The following is a 23,837-nucleotide window of genomic DNA, read 5'->3' as shown; positions in this document are numbered from 1 at the left end:
GCCGGACTGCCGGCTCGGTGGGCTTAGCTCCCGTCGTTATTTTTGTATGCGGCGCTCAGCAGTAGCCGAGCTAGCCAAAGGGCAGCAATGAGGAAGAGTGGCTGTTGACTTTATCTGGGTGAGGAGTGCGGCCTGAGATGTTGCCTCCTCTCACTGACCACTTCACAATTGATTTTGCTTTTACAGGCGCTCGGATATGTTCAACAGAGGTCACAAATTTACTGAGTTTTATAATAATGCTTTCAGTTTTATCCTTCACGTGTTATTGAGGTGGTCTGCATTATTAGACTGATTTAAGCCAAACCTAAAGACATGTTTGCAAACATATTTTGTGTATCATTTGGTGATGTCTCACCCTTGTGGTCTTGATTTTATTCCCGGAGGAGCACATCCATCCAGAATTGTCAGGCAGAGTCTTGCACTCTTCTCCCTCCAGACATGGTTCCATCTCACACCACCATTTCCCAATTACAATGGACGCTAGGGAAGGTGAGCAAAGATATAAATGGGGGTTGGTGAGTTATTCTGCAAAAACATTCAAGAACACAGGGTAGAGAAAATGTGTGCCAGAACTCGAATGGAGAATGTAAAATATCCTACGTGTATTCTTGCTCATCATCATCATCATCATCATCATCACAAAAAAGGAAACCGGTACCTCACAAACTGGTACCAGTTCACCATTACCAATTGCAAGAAACACCTCAAGGATAATACTTGTAAGTCAATATTTTCCAAGTGATCCCATTCCATCTGGTTTCATTCCAATGCAAATGAATCATTTTGTCATGTAGTTCCAGGGTGGGTAAACTCATTTTGAAAAATATCTCATTGAGTTCATTTAACATCGTCTCAATTCATCTGGCGGCTATTTGACAAAAACAAATATGCTCTCATCTTCCTACCCAACACACACACCCTTCCTTCTTTGCTGTCGGTGTATGAGTACAGTATAAAGTACATGTACTAAAATATTCATTTTGGACAAATAGTTAACATGTTGGGGACGGCGGTTTTCTACTACGCCTTTTCCATGATTACATTGACATGAATGGGACAAATGGTGGAATTCATTTGAAATTAAAACTCTTTTGGCTTACAATGCACAACCAGAGTTCAAGACATCAACATGTAAACATGATGGCTGCAGGAGGTCTGAATGCTTAAACAAGATTTTTGGCAAATTAGGTGTGAATCAAAACTTTGGATTCCCTCGTGGAGTTTTACATTTGTAGCTAATTAGCTCGTGTTGCTCCATCATCCAATTTGTTTTTCTCACCATATCACTTCTTGAGAAAAAAAAAAATGACAGCAACACTCAATCAGCTGTTTAGGTGCAAAACCAACCATATGCAGGATGTTCTTGTTAGGAATAAAAATTGTAGACAGCTTGAGGGAAAGCGTTTCATTATCGCATCAAATGTTACTGATGTTGCTGCTCTTCTCAAGGGAACGCGAAGGGAACTTTGCGACGTTGGTATTTCACAATGTGAATCCTAATTTGACTTGAGATGGAAAACAACTTTATATGCCATATAGTAATTATATTTAGAAACTTGCTTTAGATGAAAATGCAAGGAAGAGAAAAATGAACGTGTGGTTCTAAAATTGAAACACTGAAAACTTGAATGTGGGTTTTATGACATTTATAGGAAGTTTTATTTTACAGGACCACGCCAATGCAAAATGAACACATAACCAATAGATACTGCGGCAAAACTTGTTAACTTGGTTTGTGAGGGCTCCAGTCAGCAGTATATTGTTTTTCAGAACATTACTGGAGGAAATGTCAGGTGAACCCAAGGATGGTTTGCTGCACAATGATGTTCGCTTGCTGAGCAAAAAGGTCGTGTGTTGACCGCATATCATTTTTGTTTAATCTGCCGAGCCAAAAACATTTTTGACTCATAATAAGGCGATGAGTTGATATAAAATCACAGAAAATTGCAACTCCAAGGCAATAAAACACAGTTGCTGGTTGTGTATTTGATACGAGGAAAGCAAATATTTACAGATTGATATTATTTGATCCATACATATTTGAACACTTGAATCTTGTTGAGGTGAATCTGATTGCAGAAATGCTGAAAAAATGACCGTGCATATCAAACAACATTTACCGGTCCAATAAAAATATTGAACTAAATTATTGCCAATTTTTTCTTTGTTCATAAAATCATGACCGTTAATATTGTGCTGTTAGTTGCTATAGGCTGACAGTCGAGGGTCCACCATTGCCTATCAAAGTAGGTAATATTATATTAAGTATCTTAATTGAAATCTGTAACCAGGCTCCTCTTACTGTGGCTTTGAAGGGAGTTTACCTAATCAGCATGTTGTTAACAACACGTTGGCATTTAATGTAATCATTTTAGGGTCATGAAAGTAACAGAGACATTTTGATGGCCAATTAGTAATTTAATTATGAACTCTTTAATTGTCCTCTAATTAAATATACTGACATTTAATGAAAATGCCACACAATTTTAATGGTCTGCAGAAAGTACACAAATTGAAATGTTGACAAATTACATCACTTGTCTGTGGAAAAAAATGGAAACAAGTTGGACAGGGAAGGTTTGAAATTAGAGTGATTCACCCTGAAATATGGTTATTATTCAAAATGTAAAAATAATTTAAAAAAAAAAAGGTCTTTCTCTCTCAATGTGCTGCTACTGTTCTCCATTTTTGTGGCTGCTTCTAAGCTGATCTTGAAAGCTGGAATCAAAATAATGTCTCAAATGACTGTGGCTGTCTGGATCTGGCAGGATCAGGCATTAATACATCCGGACAAGTCGTGTACAAACATGATGCATGGGCCTCGGAATACACAGATAAAAAAAGACAAACAAGCGTTTGATTCAAGATGTTTAGTTGCGGGTCGCTTTGTCGGACAAACAAGCGAGTGTGCGACTTCAATTGATAAACATGAATAGATGAGAACCTTTCACAAGTGCATCCGTCAGATAAATGGCGGCAGAGCTGCGATGGATGGAAGTGTGTCGCACGTTCCTCCCTGCCAGGTAGCGGCATGTTTGAACATTGTGATGTGTGACGAGGAGAATTGATTTCTGTATGTGTCAAAATGGGACTACGTGACCGTGGGTTTAATGAATAGTTAATGTCTTTTTAACTTGGCACGACGCTGAGAGCATGGTTGACATCCTTTCAATGAATGGCTGCAAAAAAGATCTGAAAAAATTTGCTTTTTTCCTTCCGCTTGATTTTTTTTTAATCAGTGGAGATTCATTTACATATAAAAGTGCACAAGCCATTATACGTGCCACTGATGTAACGTGACGATTCTGCGCTGGGAGTCAAGCAATTTGCTTTACCTGACGAAAGAAAATCAAAATATATCCAAGGTAACTTTGGTTTTGCACTCCCAAGGCACGTGAGAACTTGGTGACAGAAAGTAGTTGTCATTTTCACGCAATAGTTTATGTCGCCGTGTTTGGGAATTTCTATAGTGCTACACCTCACTGGGCAATTCTGCATTGCTCCCTCAAATTTGGTATCAAAAAGTAGACTAGAATTTAGAAACTCTTAAAGCAGGTCTAATTTGAGGAGCAAAACAATATTGATGCATTCAATCCAGAAGGTGGGCAGACAAATTGGCTCGGCGCTTGTGAAAGTGGCGGACGTCATGTGAGACAATCCTAAATTATTAATGATACCATCTGAAGCTCATAATAGGCCCATTTTGTTCATTTCAGATATGAATATTCATATCCGCAGCAAGATTGGCTCAATTGAACATTTATTCCTGGTGCTATTATTTTAGAATATTCCAAACTGTAAACAAGGTCATTTTAACCATCCAAAGCATGTAGTAGCTTTATTAGTCAAACAATGCCACGCACAATTAGATAAAACAAAAATATTTTGGAGCTGGTCTTCCACATTTTATTGTACTGCAGGCAAACATTTCACCATCTGTTTGACCAGCAGTGTAATATTCAGAGCTTTTCCCTTTCCTTCTTTCACTTGCCATCCATGTGTGTCCCCTCGCCCCCCCCCCCCGCCCCCGGATGTATCTTAAATGCACCATGACAACCTGTCATGCTCTGCTATATGCACCCGCGGCACAACAGAAGGGTTCATTCCCCATCAGTGATCAGCGATGAGCGGGCATCTGCATGCGCCTCTTGTTGCGAGTTTGCTGCTACGGCAGCGACATGACAACATGGTAGCCAGTGTCTTGTGAGGACATCCGCCAGCCTGTGCTGGCGATTAATATGCGCGCGTGTTTGCAATTTTCACCTTTTTGGTGGTGTCCAAACTCTGGCTGGGGGCTTAAATTTCACATCCACCGGGATAAGTGCGATGACGAGCGAGGCTGCGGAGATATGAGCGTTTGACTTGTTAAAAGGGATGTTCTTCACTAAGAGCCTCGTTGGCTGTGACATAACTGGGACATAGTTCTCCCTGTCAAAGCTAATAATCAATTCCCACTACAGGGATAATCTGACAGCAGACCCCTACTGAGCGTGACGCCTTCCCGCACACGCTGTCGTCACATCTCTCTATCTTCAGCCAAAAAGCTTCAATCTCAACTGAAACAAGAATTTGCAGCTCACGAACAAATTGGGCACGAATGCTGAGAAAGGCCGCAACAGAGCCAATTGTCAATGACAGACCCTGAACTGGTTGAGTAATCAAAGCACACTGAATTCATAGAACTGCCCACATGGGAACAGTAAGATGAGGTCCTAAGTCGATGAGAAACTTAGAAATGATAAGTCATTGTTGCATCCTAGCTTTGTTTTCTTTCTGGGGAATGGTGGCCAGCAGGGATTTTGGGAGAGTACCAAACGGTCGGACAATTATCGACAACTTCGTTTTGACGCAGGACGCTTGCTATCATGAAGTACTTTTTATTATGCCACTACTTTTAGTCAACTGGTTAGCACATCTGAGTTAGGTTCATATCTCGGCTCCAGCTTCCCTTGTTGAGTTTGCATGCTCTCCCCGTGTTCTCTCCTGTAGACACTGGTGCACAAAATACAAGTGTGGTTATTGGAAGACTAAAATCGTGCCTGCTTGCAGGAGGCAAGAAAATATCTGACATCAAGCGACTTGAATGGGACAGTCAACATAACTTCATTTTCAGCATTATTTCAATGAGCCTGTGATGCTTGTTGACAAACACACACAAGACTGGCATCCATGTTCACCATTTGTTTTAGCAGCAAATGATCCCACTGGAATGTGAGGCACTTGAACAAAGAAATTGCCTTAATCAGGGGATGAGGTCATCTTATTTGTGGGATATTAGTGGTCAATATTGCTACATTGCTGTTCACTGGCTTGTCTTTTTCATTTTTATCACCACTCCACCTATAAGTGTTTGTTAATTGATTCACCGACTCTAGAGAGTTCTGGCTGGGGGACCCAAACCCACTGAGGCTATAAGTGTTAACACCAGCTTCTACTTTTGTGCCTGAATCTTTGGAGATACTCTTAATTTGATCTAATTTCTATTTGAAATTTTCATTTGAATCAGAGTGACATTTTTTTTGCAAATCTTTTTTTTTATTTATATGGTCATGAAAAAAAAAATTGTATTGTGACAGTAGCGTTTTTCCAAAATTGTACTTAGAGTAAATTGTTGTGATGTTCATCTGGGGCACATCACGCATCTGTTTGTTGACTCGCATGAATGTGTGAAGAGTTTTCACTCAGCATGCTTTGTGCTTCCACTGAATGTCAAAGACTCTCAGAGTGGGAACGCTTACACACTTATGATCAATTGGCTTCCAACCGTTCGGTTCTCCTTTCAAGTGAATTTTTTGCCAGGTAAGCAAGAAAAAAAATCTATTTTTCAGTCACTAATTGTGCAACAGGGGTGGTAAAAACTGCCGCATACCTTTTTCAACCAAATTCCTCCCCCAGAAGAGATTCAAGGCCCAGGGATCTGATACAGCCCACTTCATCATTTTTGTTTGACCAATTAAAACAAAAATAACAGTGTGCCTGCTTCACGTTTTAGATTGTTTGCATCTTTTTTTCACCAAGGGTAAATATTTTAACATCCTGCGAGGGTTGAGGTCAAAGGATGGCGATTGGTGAGTGTTGTGGCAGAAGGAGGGCGTCACAATTCTATCGCAGAAGGTTTGCGAGTCCCTCCCTGCTTTTTCTTCTCCCCATAAAAATGTTTGAGCCTGATTGTTTTCCTCAGCTGAAGTAATTCAGGTGCACTAGCCTGAAGCTTCCCTGACTTGTTTATTAGTTATTCATTTCCATCAGCCTGATCTGCCGTGGGCCATGTGCTCTGCAACACGCTCGTTGCTCAGGTGTTCACAAATGCTGGATCAACCACTTGATGCCCAGGAGCACAAAATCTTTTTCTGACTATTATTAGACTAAAGTGAAAAAAATGGGAAATGCATAATCGTATAGTATTTTATAGTTTTTATTTTATTTTTTCAAACAGCATGCACTGATTTATCATCTTCTCATTTCTTTTGTTTATTTTGAAGTGTAGTGTTGTTATCAAGTGAGTAATTCCTTGTTTATTTTGAAGTGTAGAGTGTTGTAGAGAACACTCATAAAGAGCTCGGCTTGTCACACATTTGTGTAATTTCTGAGAAGTGAGAAATATTGTTGCTCACCATCCACACAGGAAGGTTTGTTGCGTGTTGTTCCTGCCACTTTTCCCGGTAAACAGGAGCACTTGACGGTCTGAGAGCGTTCCTCGATGCGATTCTTGTTACAGCATCTGTGGGCTGCGATCACTTCACACGTACCACCCTCTGTGGAAAAATGGACAATAAATAAACAATTATACCTTATGTGGACTTGTTAAAAAAACAAAAAACAAAAAACATTACACCAAAATTTAATCATACTGCTGCACTGAAACCTCAGAGGTTGAATAGCAGACAAACATTAACTCCAAGGCATGGGTGACATCACTCAGCGTGAAGGCAGTACAATAGTATGCTGGCTGATAAAGGAGAATGTCAAAAAATATATTTTGAGAAGACAAGGTGATTTCTGCCAATGGGGGTTCTGGGTCAAAATAACAATACAGGGGGATCACCCCATGGGAAGGACTGATGGAGGTGAGGGACATCCTGGAAGAAGTGAGAGAGCGCTAGAGGATGAGGTGTGTCTCCCTGCCAGGTAGCAACCACGCCAGTGAGTAATGAGGGAGCCACTGGAAGTGCCCCCTTCACACAATTATAAAGCGACGGGCTAATGCGGCCAGCAGAGCTGCAGGAGAGAGGCCCTCCATCAATGCACTCCCCTTTCCTCGCGCCCCGGGAAAAACTCTTTATCTTTTCTTGACAGGCACTGCAACAGACACCTGCGTCCAACAATTAAAGTGGAAGTCATCCCAGGATAGGAGAAGAAAAGAGGGAAGAATAACAGGATGTTACATGTGCCCTCTCAGAGCTACAGACTGAGACGCATACAGATTAGAGGTCAACAAACAGCAGAAACCAAAATGTTTGTATCTTACTCGCTCTTGCTGTGAAAAAAATCAATTTATACTCTAAAACAAGCAGTGTGTTTTTTTTCCTCAGCTGAAATTGGCTCTTCAAATGTTTGAGATGAATTACACAAGTTGGGTGAGTTTTTTTTCTCCCATTTCCATCAATGTCTTGTGTGGTCGGACCAAAAGCTGTTGAATCTTGGATTACGAGGCAAACATTTGCAGTCACACTGGACTGCTGGCTGCGTCATGCACTATTAATGCACCTCTCTCAATGCTTGTTTGGCATTTCCGGGCAGGACAAGGCACAACACGGACTCTTAAAGTAGAAGGGGGACAAAAAAATCCCATGAGTGTGCTCAAGCCCCAAAGCCCGTCATGTGGTGGCTTGTTGAATATTTTGCTGGTGGCCCTTTGACCTGCGTGCTCACTTTTCAGTCGAAGCTGAGTAAACGAGGAGTTTACGTTGCATCACAACTGCCGCAAAAGCTTACATCTGAGAAACCTTCCAGGGATGCTTTGGTGATTAGCACCGCACGCACGTGTAGGCAACGGACAACAGACATCCCTTATTCCCCCATCAATTAAATTCTCTTTACATTTGCGCTGTTGTCGTTCCCGACACATCCTGACCTGCAAATGTCATACAAGGACATTTGTTATTCATTAAAATATTTTCTCTTGATTAATATTAAAGAATATATCTGAGCAGCAAATCAACACGCCGTTGGGGGACTTTGGAGAATTCCATGTAATGCATACATAACAAATTAAAGACGCAAGCATTATGACAGAATAGATTAAAATTGTTTTAATCAGGAGAGGTAGCATTGATTTATTTTTTATTTTTTTAAGTGGCTACTTAAGTTTTAGATTTTACTGTGTTTATTGTGTTGTTATGGGAAATGTTTTTATTGAATCTCGCCAGCACCAACATGCTGTACAATCTGATGAGATCTTATCAAAAGTTTTTGCTTTACAGATCTGTTGACTTGTGAATGACCCTAATAGGAAAGTTAAAATAAAGTTCATGTTTATTTTTGTTTTATCTTGCCAAACACTTTATTGTTGTTGAGCTGCAGCTGTTTGATGCTCATTGGTTTGGTTATTTGACATCCTGTGACATCATTAGAAATATATTTTTTTATTCTGCTGCTTACTGTTCAGCGGTAATTGCTCGCTGTTTAGGCTGTCACGCCACGTGAGTGCACGTGCTGTGATGGATGCTGTCCTCCGAGCCTATGAGACAGCGAAAGGGGTTAAGCCAACCTGTTAAGATGGAGTGGGTGGCTTTGCACTCCAGACTTTACTGAGGGGAAGTGAAGGGCATCGATGGGGCCATTGGCTGGTCATTTTTCTCTCGGTGGCCCTCAGTGACAGCAGCCATTGAATGACTGGATGAGGTGATTATATTTAAGAAGATCAATGCCTCATTGTTTTCAGCTTAGTCCAACAGCCAATTAAAAGCTGTTAATGAGAAAAGCTTGTAAATCTTGTGGGTGGATGTCGGAGAGGAAGAGCAATCGGTCATGTCGTGAATTCTTTGTATTAAAAAAATTGTTGCAGAAAGAGGTGACATGCAAGTTGAAATAATCCAGTATCATCGTTGAAGAGACTACTCCAAATTAGCCGCATTTAAAAATGATGGTTTTGCATTCTAAATTATCTTACCTCACTATATGGTAGAAAATAGTCAAGTCAAGTTTATTTGTATAGCCCTAAATCACAAGCAGTCTCAAAGGGCTTCACATAGACAATCAATTGACAATAATTCTCAAAGCATCCCCTGATCTTAGGCTCCCAAAAGGGCAAGGAAAAACTCAAAAAAACCCTACAAGGGGAAAAATGAGAAACCTTGAGAAGGGACCACAGATGGAAGGATCCCCCTTTCAGGATCACCAGGCTGCAATGGATGCAAAGAGGGCACATAAAATACATCATATGGAAACCAAAAAGTGGATGCCCAGGCCAAAGCCAAGAGCTGTCGGAGGTGCCTTCGATTGTCCTGGCAGTGTCCTCCAGGAGGGTATTCCACTGCAGTTCCCTCATGGTGAATTGGTCCACGAGAATCTAGATAGCCATCGTCAGCATGGGTGTCACCTAACCACCTCCCCAGCCGGGGAGGGGTGGGGGAGTGGGGTTGGGGAGAGGTTAAAGGCCACATCATAGAAATACGTCTTTAAACGTGTCTTAAATGTTTCTACTGAGGTAGCAGTTCTAATATCCATTGGCAGGGCATTCCAGAGCTCTGGAGCCCGAATGGAAAATGCTCTAGCCCCTGCAGACATTTTCTTGGCCCTCTGTGTCACTAAAAAACTAGCGTTTTGCGAACGAAGGTTACGAGACGGAACATAAGGAACAACTAAGTCGACGAGATATGAAGGCGCTAAGCCATGCAATGATTTATAGGTTAACAAAAGAACTTTGAAGTCACATCTTAAATGGACCGGGAGCCAATGTAAATTGGCTAATATTGGGGTAATGTGATCAAATTTTCTAAATTTTACATCAAGCTTACTTTGTCACTTAAATGCCCATGAAATCCTAAAAGAGTAAAAGTAAAAAAAAATACATCGTTTACCATCTCATTTTCGAAAGTGCCTGAAAAAAGGAATTCAGAATAATTGGCATCAGGATCAACAATATGTTCCGTGGCCAAGAGCTCAGCAGCTAGCATTTTTCTGCCATCTTCGCTTCTTCACAGCTTTTATCACTCAGTTATCAAAATATTAACATACTGTATGGCCAAGGGAATAAACAGAGCAGTGAGGAAAACTACAGACCCCCAAGAACTAATTTTAAACAACTTAATTGGTGTGCACTCATGTGAAAATGAAACGATTCCACCTGCAAGCCGAGTTTCTTGGTTTTGTTTTTCAAACCGTGCAGATGCTGCTTCAAACATCAAGCTTATGGTTTGCTTGAATGGCCTTTGTAATTCCATCTGCATCTGGATCACTATTATACATATGCATACACACTATATATATACACTGTACACACACACACACACACACACACACACACACACACACACACACACACACACACACACACACATATATATATATATATATATATATATATATATATATATATATATACAGACATATATACGTGTGTGTGTGTTTGTTTGTTTGTATATGAATGTAATTCAATCAAACATGCTTAAACTAAATTGCCAAACGCGGCCGAGTCCACTCTCCACCCACGCCAAGCTATATCCGAATTATTTATTGTGAAGCCATAACAGCCACTTACTTCGTTATCGTGCAATGGGTGCAAAGTTTGCATCAGGGGGCAGAATCAGTGCTGCATACAAAATGAGCGCTGACAATGATGTGCTGGCAAACTCGGGGTTCCCAACAGGGAAGAAAATAAAGATGCGATGAAATGTGTACCAAAAAGGGCAATTAAAGTTTAGTATTATTGTACTGGTTTACAATTTTAAATATACATTATATAACTAAGGGGAAAAAAAAAAAGGAAAAATCCATCGGGATAAATGAATCAGTGGCTTTATGCCAGTGGTCCCGCTGCACATATGTTTAATGATGCGCATAAGAATTTATCTTTTCATTACTTGGTTGGAACTTCAAGAGCACTCCCCCCCGATTACTTAGGATAATGTTTAAACATGCTACAAAGCTTTGCTGAGTCTATTCCAAATGAGGACCTTGCAGGCAGTGCGAAAAAAACCCAACCAACTTTTCATGTTCCTCCTCTTGGCAGCTGTTACGAATGTATATTTTATCAGGAATTGCACAATCCTCATTTAGAGATGCCGACTTGTGTAACAGTAGCAGTTAAAATGGATCGTGTAGGAAGATAAATCCCTGGGAGGAGTAGAAATAGACCACAGTGGATATTTCAGATTTATCTGTGCTTCTGTGATGTTTGACACTCATCTCTTCTGAAATTATGTAAAAGGGAGGGTGTAAAGAATGTATGTGACATATTTTGGTGTAAAAGGCCAGCTACTGCTATTTCTGTGTATGCTAATTGTACTCCAGACATTGCAGATAGAAACACAAATCACATTGCCCGGCAAGGATATTTCAATTTGCGATTACTGGTGCATCACACTAAAACTATTCAAATTGCTATCAGGAAGAAAGGATTATTAATTATTGACAAAAATTCTGTTAGTATAAGTATAATCAAAGTTGACTCAACTTTAAACGAGCTAAAAGCAGGTATAAATTGTGGCGCAGGTGGTGTGATGTGAAATTCGTGGATTTGGGTCTGTAGGAAGTGCAAGTCATATGGAGGAGTCCGTTTAGTCATGAAGATTTGAGACGCAACATGCTTTAAAGTTTTTGCTTATTTTTTTGTGTTTTGTTCAAGGGAAACATCAAAATTAGCTCCAGTTTATTGAGTAAGCAAACAATTAGGCAGCAGTAACACTGGAAATGATTGTGCGGAAGTCTTTTACAGGTAATTTGATTTGTATGAATAAGAGATGCGAGGCCACGTTGGGTACAGCCCAGGTCGATTCTTGATCACCTGTAAGGGCTTCCTCTTGCGGGCCGATGTGACTCCATTGCTCACATCTTTATGGTTATTAAAGTTAACGATTGCAGCGTGCCTCATTTACCAAAGCTCTATCAATACCAGTTCAGCACCATGAAATTACCCCAGTCCGGAGGGAACAGCGTGACAAAGCGGATTAAGAAGGGCTCTGTAATACCCCGGCATATATAACACTCTGTGTCATGGACTCATTCAGGCCCATGGCAAGTGGACCCACTGCCAAGATCAAGTCTTGTGAATGACGGTTAGAGAAGTGGTGGTACTCACAGCTCAAATCTTAATTCTAACTTTTATTACATTTGTGGTGATTTAGAAAAGTAGTGACAACAAATAGCTGGCAGACATACAAAAACAAGTCACTACTTGGGAGAAAACACATTAAAAGTTCTCTGAAGCTACCCCCACACACACACAAATGGAAAAAGGTGGTGATTATAGTTAATATATGCAAGATGTAACCTACTTCGATGGTCTTCAGGTGTACAGATATTCTTGTATGAGCGTGGCAGTTATATGATGTTGCATATTCAAGATGAAGCTGCAGGAAAGAGCGAAAACCTGCGCTGCACTTGATAGGAGGCTGAAGCAAAAAATAGTGTCGGACAAAATAATTTGATACAATGTCACATAAATGATATAATGTGGCAACAACTTTGATGAATCACGTCTCACGTTTCATTTCAACTCTCTCTCTCGCACTCCATTATGTCGTCACAATAGCACACAAACATTTGTATGCCAAGTGTACAAGCGGGCGCCTCCACATCTTTATGCTTTACTGCACCCCATCGTCTGGTTGGCATGGCCTGAACTCTATCCAACGTCCATATGACACAGGTCACTGCGCACTGTAAAAGAGCGCTGGATGGCGAAATGAGCAGCTAAATTGTCCATTTGAAAGAACCCAAACTGCCCGTTTGAATGACGCCATTGAATACCCTTTAGAAATTGGCATTGTGTTGAAGAAAACTGCTCCAATACCATGCTTGATTCTTTATTCCATTTCCACCAAAAGGTGGACGTGCTGAAAGTTTTTCAAAAGAACTGCAAATAAAGTTCAAACAAGATATTTGATAGGTTGCTGTGATGCAGACTTTGCTATTATCAGGCATTTATGACCCCCATGTCTTTGGGGGGGTGTTTCCTTTTCCAAATCAAGATTCTAGCAACAGGGGAGGTCATAAAGTCTACCGTGCCATCCACTGTAAATTTGGAATACTGGGCTGTAAAAATAAAAACCGACATGACTGGAATATTTATTGAGGGGGGAAAAAGCAAGCGCAAATAAGTGTATTGACATACAGATGATGGTCACGACTATTACAACGGCTCTAAAAGTGAGACATTTAAGATCGGACGAGGTGGATTACGACATTGTGTATTGTGAATAATGCATCGGCTGACAACTATCATTACATATAGTGTCCTACATTAAAAATGTATACAGAGCTGTTGTACAATTTGCTGCACAGAGAATGTGCTATAGCCAATATATGCTAAAATAAAGTGGTACACAGATGAATTCCATTCTGTAAATGTCATTATACTCACATTGGATGGCATTTGTTAACAATGCATACACTCAGATAGTGAAGCACACATCTGCAAAAAAAATAAAATAAATCTACTCGTTCTGTCCACTAAAATGCTGTGGGCGTAGTCGCTGAAAACACAGATGTTAACAAATATTGCTACTCTAAATAGCAGTGTGAAAATTGTGTTTGGAGGCCTCGCCTCAAACAATGAGGGGAGGGGTGAGAGGGGAATGGTTAGAAACAATTTAATGCAACACCTCGGCAACTCAGAACTACACATTTGCACGTTTTCAGCAATTATATTTATAAGAAAAATATGAGATATAATATTTAAAAAGAAATCTATGATTTTGGAGGTACGATAGTTGGGTCACTACCCTGAAATACATATGAAAACATATGGCCTCGACATCCTCCCTCTACGAAACTCTCCACAGTCCAGTAGCTCGCTCTCTCTTTCTCTCCATTTGCGGGAGTGTCCGAGCAAATGGAGACAGGTGTGCCGAGCCACATTTGCTCCATTTGCACCTCATCACCATAATCAAATTGTCCACAAACCTGCCACAACCGTTCTCCATTGTAGCTTCTTCATACTTTCTTGGCCCACTATTTCAATTTGCCGTTTGGCTTCAGCCTTTTTGTTGCTTCTTCAATCCGAATCCTGGCTCGACTCCAGTTTCATCGTTCCGACATGTCATCAAGACAAGTAGTATGAGAACCTTCCACTCGTGCCTTGATTATCTGTCCACTCAAGCTACCCCATGTGATTGCAAGTCCATTTGGTTTGTGGCCACCAGTGTGTCAAGACTACAAAAAGCTGACATTTCTTGCACACATTGCACCTTTTGCTGCATCTTGTCTTTTCTTCCAGACAGCTCACTTTCCACCGTATTAACATGGATATTGGCTTTTCAATGATGCAGTCACGAGCAGATATGGTATCGATCACTTTACTGAAGGCTCTCTTCCGCAAGATGATCAGTCCAAGTGAGAGATCGAAAAATTTGTGAGCCAAACACGGAGAAGTGGTCTTGTCAAATGTGACATTTCGAGAGCGACCTTGTTCTCGGTTGCAGCAAGGACAGGTGAACGCTGACTGAGGGGGAAAAAAAAAAAAAGAGGCCTAAGAAATCATAATGAATAGATGGAATATCCTCAGAGTGAAGGATACTGTTGATTATTGATTGCCAACGTGAATTCTTAGAACCACAAAACGGCATATACGTAGGTCCGAATAGATATGTTCTGTAAAGCGTTTTGTTACCGCTACCGGTCTCGTGAAAGCGCCATATAAATAAAGATGTATTGTGTTGTAAATAGAATTCTGCAGTCCTATCGGGATCTGGAATGGAAGCCATTGAGAGTACAGCAATGTAGAACTGCTTAACCGTGAGCTAGTTGACATCGGACAATGATAATCTATTTTGATATTGTATGTCACAGTGTGCTGGAATTGTTTTTTTTTTTTGTTTCTTAACCAATTTCTCTACTTGTGGGAAAGAACCATGGCTATGACAAATGACCTTAATAGAGACGAGCTGGGGCCGAGTTGCTACGCAGCGTTATGGTCTGTGAATGGGTTGTATTACAGAGATTGGAGAAAGGTGTAAAAAAAAAAAAAAAAAGAAAGAGAAAAAAAAAAATCAGCTCACTCACAGTGATATCCATCAAAATATAAAACAGTCAATCAGTATCATTAATGTCGGCTTGATAAGCTTTTAAGCGGGAGATAATATCTCGATGCGGTAACACGAGAGTCTCTGTCTCATCTCTTTCAATTGAGGAGACAATGGAGAAAAATGAGGCTGCTCCATTGCTTGCACCACAAGAATGTGTGAGAGGATTCATTCAAGGGATGATTGATGACTTTATCATCACAAAGAATCCATCTCACATCCCAATAGACGTGACAAAGACAATGACATTTCCTCCCCTATGAGGTTGCAGTTTTGGTTGAGTTTTTCATGCTTCATTCTGGGTTGTGAAGAATTTTCAATGAAAAACACATCAGAAAAGGGACTTATGACTAATTATTGAAGATGAGCAAGCCCAACTGAAATATTGACAGTTTTTGTATTTTTATTTGAGAACCGCAATTAGAATTAAATAAGAACCTGGCTCTTGCTCCTACACACTTGTAAATTTAATCAATGCCAGCAGGGTGGACTGTGAAATAATACGGCTGAACGTCAAAGCGGGCTTGAACTCTGTGTGAATGCCAAGAGAGAGCCGACAACAGCGTACAAGTAAAATCAATCTTGTATTGATTGGGTTAATATTTTATCATCAAAAAGTATGTTTATATTCAATTTTCAAAGCGAGCATAACCTTCAACTTTTGATTCACTGATTGTACTGTTTTTGCAAAGCATCACCTCCAAACAGCACATCAAATTAGAAAAAGATACTCTTGAGCCAATGAAGTGCCAAAAACAGCAGGCTCTAAATTTTTACTTTGTCAAAGTGGTTTGCAGCTTCATTTCACTGGTCAGTGCCAGTGAGGTGCTGCTGCTTCTACTCCGAATGGTGAATGGGAGACAAGTAATTGTCTCGTTACAATCAGACAGCCTGTCTAGACTTGCAATGAAGAACACCGGGTCTCCTTCCATTTCTGCCCGACCTCATCCGTCCCTCCGTCCGTCCGTCCGTCCGTCCCTCCGTCCGTCCCTCCCTCCCTCCCTCCCTCCCTCCCTCCCTCCCTCCATCCATCCATCCCTCCATCCATCCATCCATCCATCAAGGTAAGTCAAAGAAAGCTCATTCTTACTAAATTCTTACTTACTACTGTCACTTGGAATACAATTCCACCACATGGATATGTTTTCAAATATCAAAATCTAAAAGCAGCATGATGGACAGTGCATTCAACATCTTGGCCAAAGTTAGCTGAGCTTGCACATGCATGGTATCGAAAATGCATAGAAACAATTCAGTGGCTCTTGTAGCAAGCAGTCATTACACCACACATGCCGATGCTTCTAGATGGTGACTAAAAGTGCTCTTGACATAGTTAACTTTTTTATTTTCCTCATACATTTTTTAATAACTCTGTAATGATGTAATTTGTACAGTAATGTTCACTTTATAACCCAAAACACCTATGAACTCGAAATAGAATACTTTGTTATGACATTATTGCAAGCTACTTCACACTTACAAATCAAATAGAGCTGCACGCTAGGCAGATGGCTGCTCAGAGAAGAAAATCCAAAGTAGCTCCTTTTGACATTCTTATCTAATGTATGACTTCTGTGTACTTAGTTAATTCTATTCCTGTTTTCACAATAAAGAATAATTCATATGAATGAATTCCTGAGAAGTAGAAGCAAAAGTAGATTCGCCTGCTTTGCTTTTGAGCTTAAGTTCGTCAATAACCTTCACTTTTGGCATGTGGCCTTTTTTGGACTCATTTGTTGATATCCCAAGTGGAAATTGGCAGTGCACGATGAGTTTGGCCCTTGGTTTGTATCAGCTTGAAGTCTTGGATCAAGCAAATAAACAGGGTGAGACAAAGAGTGTTGAAGGTGCTGCGACTTTCTGCTGATGTGGGAATAAAGATTTTAAAGAAAGGTTTGAAATGAAGTTTTGTGATGTAATTGGGTTTTCTAAAAACTCAGACTTGAGGTTTGTAAGTTACTAAACTTCATGTACCTCCTCTGGCTATTAACTTTGAAATACTGTATGTATAGTAAACATTTATAGATGAGATAAGTTGACGACAACATTTTTCACTTGTCAGTTTATCAACACCAAATTTATAGTTTTAAAACAGAATTGTAGTCAGCTTTGTTGTATTCCTGATTGAGTTGGAAGTTGTATCTTTACAAAACAAAGAAAACCCAGTTAAATAATGAAAAATTCTCAGATGTAGCCAAAATATAAAAAGATGAAAGGACTCAAAGATCATTGATATAAAGACAGATGAAAAAGCATGTCCATCATTAAGCTTGACAAAATGTTTTCATTAACTGAAATCCATCGGAGGAAAAAACTTTATTCCCTCCTTTCCTTCAAAAGATTGAGCCACTCGTTGCCCTTTTCAAGGCCTTCCTAATGCTCTTGCATTTCTATTTAATAATTCTCTTTTCATAGATAAACAACACAGCATGGGGATCACCCGTGCTGTTCGCCGGCATGACGGAGAGGATTTGTTATCAACCATTGTAAAGTATCTCATCAAAGTGGAAAAAAAAATGTCACTCAAAAAGTAAAAACGGAGAGTTATGAAACTTGAAAGTACTGATGCTGAGCCATGCAAAACAGAATGATAATAATGGCTAATTTGCAAACAATGAAATCACATGAGGTTATAAAATATTGTTTCTCTCCCTCCCTACACAGAATACAAAACCTTGTTTATTTTATTACTGGTGCTACTTATTACTTTGTGTTCAAATTAAACAAATCATTTTTTGTTCATTTTGCCCAATAGATTATGAGAATATATTTTGTAATCACAAGCAAAAACAAAAACAGCAACATGATGATTTTGGCCAGTTCAAACAGTGGGTGGTGGCGAGCAACGCCGACAACTTTTTTTTTCTCAGTCTTAATGAATCAGTCAAAATGAAGGCTCGCAACAGTCAACTGTCACCATGATGAATTCCTTCATTTCTTGTAATAAGCCGGCTGGAAGTGATTTATCTGCGGTGCACAGGAGACACTCTATACCGTGGTGGACAGAGGCAGGAAACATCAAATGAAACATAATATGTCACCAAAGTATTTCCTGTGCACTTGGTAAATAAATATCAACCATGGGCGTCAGTTGCAAATCCCGTCCATCACAATAGATTCCGCTAAATCTCTCGTTAAGGCCTTGCGCGGTGCGAAGCTAATGGGGAGCTGGACCGCAATCCCTCCCGCATCTCTCGATAAGCTACGTTTGGCATTGAATTATGCACTGAGCTTGTTCTGTGGGCCCGTACTCTCGACTACATACATCACACAATGAGACAAAGATAAGTGAGATAATGTTATTGATCGCCTTTGCTCTGCCCTCTGTTGCGACTGAGATTAACAGCTGTTTTTTTTTCTATTTCTTTTTTAACGTTGATTACATTGGTTGAAAATTTAAAGGCCGCTCACAGTCTTGATCTATCAGCCAGTGTTGGGTGGTAATTTATAATTGTAAAGGTAAAGACAGAATAACGGCGGAGAGAATTAATCGGACGTGTGACATTAACTATGTAAGTGATGCCGACATTAATTTATGACATGATGAGCACATTTAAAGGGCAGCTAAAAAGTAACTTTAACTACGTGCTTCATCTTCTTTTGTGTGTGCTGGTGATGTCTTCAGTTGATACTTAAAAATATCTGGTGACATTTATTCTTCATCCATCAGTCCCAATCCTAACTGCGCAAAATTTAGAATAAAAAAATATTTGGAATATTGTACAAAATGTGAGTAAAATATTAAACATTTTGGATTTCATACAGTGGTAGTAGATTCAAGGGTTTGTATATTTATTTGTTGGTCTTTCCACAAACTCGTTTAACAGCTCTGGAAAGAAAACCAAAGAAACGTATCCTCATCCAAAACGTAAGCCAAGGCCCTTGAATTACTCCCTGAAGAGCATTTCTGGCCTGGTCCTCATTATTTCCACCTCTACGCTTCTTCTAATAATTAATTAAAAATAAATGAGATAATCCCTGTATTTATGGGCTGTAGAAATCAAAAGGTGATGTTGGAGAGTGCTCTTTAATGACTTAGGAAAGGTGATGATTAAAAGGCGGTCTACTGTGTGTGCGCACACGCACGCCCGAGTGCATGTCTGGGTTACAACTTGTAAGAATATATCCAGAGTAGCCATCTTAATATGCATCTGAGGTCTCGTCTGAGTTCAAAGGTCACCATTTAATTATACCGCAGCAAACACTTAATCATGGTGGTGTTGGCGAGCTCACCTTGAAGAAGGACGACTTGGAGACTGGCAGACGGAACGCTCTCTGACCTTTTCCAGCTTGTTTTCTGCCTTTTTTTTTAAGCTTGTGTGTTTATGACCCCCGATTAAGATGTGGAATCTCAATTTCAATGAGACTATTAGCAAACATTCTAAGAGAAATATTTTTGTTAGTCTTCCTTATAGACCGAACGGGGTCACAACACAGCTAGGCGGCTATTGTGTAAGTCATTATTCAAAACATAATTTTCACTTCAGGAGGTCTACCGCTGTGTCGTTACAGAATTTCTATTAAAACGTCCAATGGTTCAATTGGGGACTCAACAGATTTAAACTGTGATAAATTGCACTTTCAACCTCAGCTCAGTCGGATGGTTGAGAGTTGAGGCAAAACTATTGTTAAAAGACTTGAAATGCAAAGCTTAATGCCGCGCTGAACTTATGAAAAGTTGAAGCATTATGAGCATTATGCAAAATTTCTTATTTGCTGTCACCTCAAATCATCTCAGAGCGGCAGCCAATAGACTCGAGCACGACAGGACGCTTTCCTCCGAGCAGTTGGCGTCGCTGAGCCCGAGCATCGCCGCCGTCTCACGGCGCAGTGTGATCAAATGGCTCACAAAGCTGGGCCGCTGCATCGCTCGCTTTCTCCCGGTATGTTTAGTCCTCTCTCTCTCTCTCTCTCTCTCTCTCTCTCTCTCTCTCTCTCTCTCTCTCTCTCTCTCTCTCTCTCTCTCTCTCTCTCTCTCTCTCTCTCGCTAACTCTTGAATACTCAAAGTGCTCCTTGTTCTCAGCATGGAAGAGCATATTCAGGTTGAAAGACATATCTGTCCCTTCATCTCAGCGTGAAATGAACCTGTTTTTGGCAGCAGTAGACACGCCGGGGACGTGTCCCCTTCACTTTTTTTAAAGACTTTGCTTATTTGAACTTCATAATGAATACGATTAGACTCGTACAAATCACGCCGACTTACAGTACATGCTGTCCGGTAAATTGAACTTGCTGTCTTTTTTTTTTGGGAAGACGCATCAATGCAGCTTTCTTGCAGACAGCTCAAGGGCGGAAACAGCACAGTGATTTCTCAGCAGGCCTTGTCAGTTCTCCAAGTTTGCCAGTCTCAATCAGTAGGGGGAGAAAAATAAAGGCTGAAAACTGAATCACAGCATTGGCTGAACCACTGGTGGACACGCCACGCTGGTTTTGGACCATTTCGTTTGAAACTCAAGACACCACAGTTTTTCTTTTGGTAATTTGCCGTGCATTGCATCGATCTCACAAGAGGATTAGCCCACTGCACTGCAGGTGTAGATAAAAGGCAGTGCAAAAACAGTAAGTATATTGTATCATACTCAGGTCTGATTGAAGTTTCGTATCGGATTGCATCACCCGACATGTGTGCTGGGTCACATTTCTTAAACTTCAGTCTGGCTAATATTACAATATATATTCATAAACTATTCTTTCATTCTGATTATTTGTTGCCCCGCAAGCTGACAATATGATGGACTGGAGAAGGATATTTTAGGGGCACATGCAAGCTGGCTTGATTAAGTTGAGTTAGGTCAAAAATAATTGGATGAAACAATCACACGTAGGAGACAAAAATTGCAATGGCAGTGATGTGGCAAATTATTCCGAAGCTTAACACAAGCTCTCTGTGGTTAAAATGTTTTAGCTGCATTTGTCACACATTTTAAAATATGTTTTGACAGATGGAGAACAGGTGGGGCTCAGTTATTGCGGCTTTAAGTGAAAATCTTATGACTACAAGAGCTAAGGTACTGTTTCACACAGACTGACATTTTGTGGAACAAAATCAACAAATTCTTTTGTGCTGTAGCTTTCCGACTGTTCGATTTTAGACCAATTAAAATAAACTGCAGGTGCCGTACATGCAATAAAGCGGTAACAGACGCGATGGGATGTCCTTACAGTGTTTTCAGAGGAAACCTGCTTGAAGTGCCAGGTTGTCCTCAGACAGCACATGAAAGTCGTCTGAGTATGAGATGCTCCGTCTGATATTTCTAATTTGACAGACAGGTGGGAGGGCACGGCAAAGTTAGTGAGTTTTGCGGCGAGTGAACACTTGAGTGCATTAAGATGTTCACTAAGATGTGCACCTACACCGGGCTGTGTTTCTTGTCACTGGCTTCTTTTGAAGGCGTACTGCCCGGTGTCGGGTGAAATCTCTGTCAGACTGCAAATTGAAATGCGCTACTTGATAACCTCAAAGTGAAGCGTCGCCGTCTGACTCCATAAAAGACCAAGTGAGGAACATGATGAAGGAAGGAATTACAAACTGTACAAGACTAAAGATGAAGCCTGGGAATAGTTGCTCACATTAGATTGAGCTGAGCAAACTATTTGTGAAAAACATTTATTTGGCCCCAAAATGAGAAGCAGGATATTCCTTCTGCATACAATATTAGATTAAGTGACAGTAATCATTCTTTTGCTGTCGCTCCATTGAACAAAATAATGGCCGACTGTGTTTACAATGATTGACTTGAATCTTAGCCAAACAACAGAGTGAAAAGCTAAAAGAGCTAAAGGTATTGTGCACTAATGTTTTTTATACACTCATTTTAACAGCAAAAGAGATGCAGCTTGATATTAGCTAATTGAAAGGAGAAAAAAGGTAACCGTAGAGAAGGGAGAGAGAAGACAGAGGGGACGGGAAGAGGCGATCCACAGGGATATGTCAAATGTTGCATGAATGGCAAAATGCTTCCGGTTCTAATTGGCTCTATTGAGTGCCTGAGCATCCCCTGCGGTGAGGACCAAATGCTTCTGTGTCGGACGTGATGGAGATTAAAGGCCAGTCGTGAGTTCCGCTTTTCAGGACACTGCAGGCCGAATCAAAGTTGTTTTCTGTTTCTGTACATGTGAGTCGAAAGACACCGTGAAAAGACCAAACCTTTTGGAACAACATGTAGTAGGAGAGATTCGTGAACAAAAAAATTGACATAATCAATTATGATATCATTAGTCATACATGACCTCATAAGTGGCGCAAAATATTCACAAATTGAAAACAGTGTCACGATAAATGACAGTCATCGCAAAAGTCTGTGTATTAGGTCGGACATTGTTATTTTTGAACGCACATGAATAGCATGAACGATGAATACTTAGTTGTCACGAAGCCTATTTGCACTTCCAACTTGATGTCCTGCCTTTGCTATAAATGTTTCTGTCCTGTCACCACGGTTCAATCAGTGGGCGTTTGTGAGTCTGGCTCTTTGAAATATGAATCATAGCTCAACACCATTGTAAAGTCACACATGTGACCATTGAAAATCTGTTTTTACACAAGCTATTTTTGACTGTATAAAAAAAACTAGGGGAGGCTGCGTTCAGGTTAATAATGATTGGGTGTGACTCCATTCTTTTGCCCTCTGTTTTATACGCTCTCTATATTCTGCCAAAATAGCCCGAGGTGACGCAATTTAACAGGGAACGGAGTAGGAGCTTGGCTTGATTGACAGACTCCAAAACAATTAGGATTTAGGCTATTTCAGCATCAGCAAACACACACACATAATATGCTGCACTTTTCTAAACCTTCAATTTATCACCCAGCAGACCCCGACGGTGCTTCAGTGTATAAGCTACCTGTAAATATGGACCCAAACAGCATCAAACACCGCTGAGTGGAACTCGAGACTTCCCCGTAGCCACAAAGCTCACAATCATCCAAATCCAGTCATTAAAGAAAAAAAAAACACTTGTGTAACATCAATGAATGCCCAAAAGATTTGCGGTTCAGGTCAATCATTGTAGTCAGTTAACAGTCCCCAAATAACAGGGCAAATTCATCACAGGGCTTAATCATATTGAACGAGTCCACACCTCGCCTCAGAACAATATCCGCTAACGACATTAGCCAATGGCTGGTAATATGATGTGATTTCCTGCTGTCACACAGAGATGCTGATTGATGGCAAGGAAGAGCGAGGCGTGATTCGGGCAAAGTTTTGTCAAAAATATGAAAAATGAAGAATAATCCAATAATTCACAGAGTCATGCTCGGGTATCTTGTGGGATCCAAACATAACTAAACGCCACTCCATCATGTCGCCAGGATGCTATGCTAGCAATTTTGCGCTTAGCTAGAAGTGAGACTAATGTGTTTTTCTTGAATGTAAAGAATGTGTGATGCATATCTGGGTCAAGAGTTTCAATTAACCTTTGAAAGGAAGTGGAATTAATAATAAAAAAAAAAGCAGGGTTCACGGCTCGTTTATACTGAAGCGCTTCCTCACAGATCAGTGTAACCTAAAGTTCGCAGTATCGCATGTTTGGTTCATTTGGCACATTATGCATGCATGTAGGCCTACCTGATGATTCTAAATGCGTTTTTTTTATTTTATTTTTTTCTCAACAGCTTTCATACTGTCACCCTCCGGTATATTATACTC

At 40.4% G+C, this 23,837-nt stretch overlaps 1 protein-coding gene across 12 annotated transcripts in view; it reads right to left on the bottom strand.

Annotated features, from left to right (window-relative positions):
* Positions 1–23,837, bottom strand: part of tafa1b (TAFA chemokine like family member 1b) — a 109,297-nt gene that overhangs the window by 32,107 nt on the left and 53,353 nt on the right. For all 12 annotated transcript variants that reach the window (XM_085923188.1, XM_085923190.1, XM_085923183.1 and 9 more), the window contains exons 3-4: positions 6,615–6,755; positions 356–480 (exon numbers count right to left, since the gene is read on the bottom strand). In XM_085923188.1, the coding sequence (XP_085779314.1) occupies positions 356–480; positions 6,615–6,755 (266 nt within the window). The remainder of the gene's footprint in view (positions 1–355; positions 481–6,614; positions 6,756–23,837) is intronic.

Source organism: Syngnathus leptorhynchus, chromosome 11, assembly GCF_054491065.1.
Source record: "Syngnathus leptorhynchus isolate UIUO chromosome 11, UIUO_Slep, whole genome shotgun sequence".
Lineage (NCBI taxonomy): Eukaryota > Metazoa > Chordata > Actinopteri > Syngnathiformes > Syngnathidae > Syngnathus > Syngnathus leptorhynchus.
The sequence above is the reverse complement of the archived record's forward strand: the minus strand, read 5'-3'. Positions and strand labels throughout refer to the sequence as shown.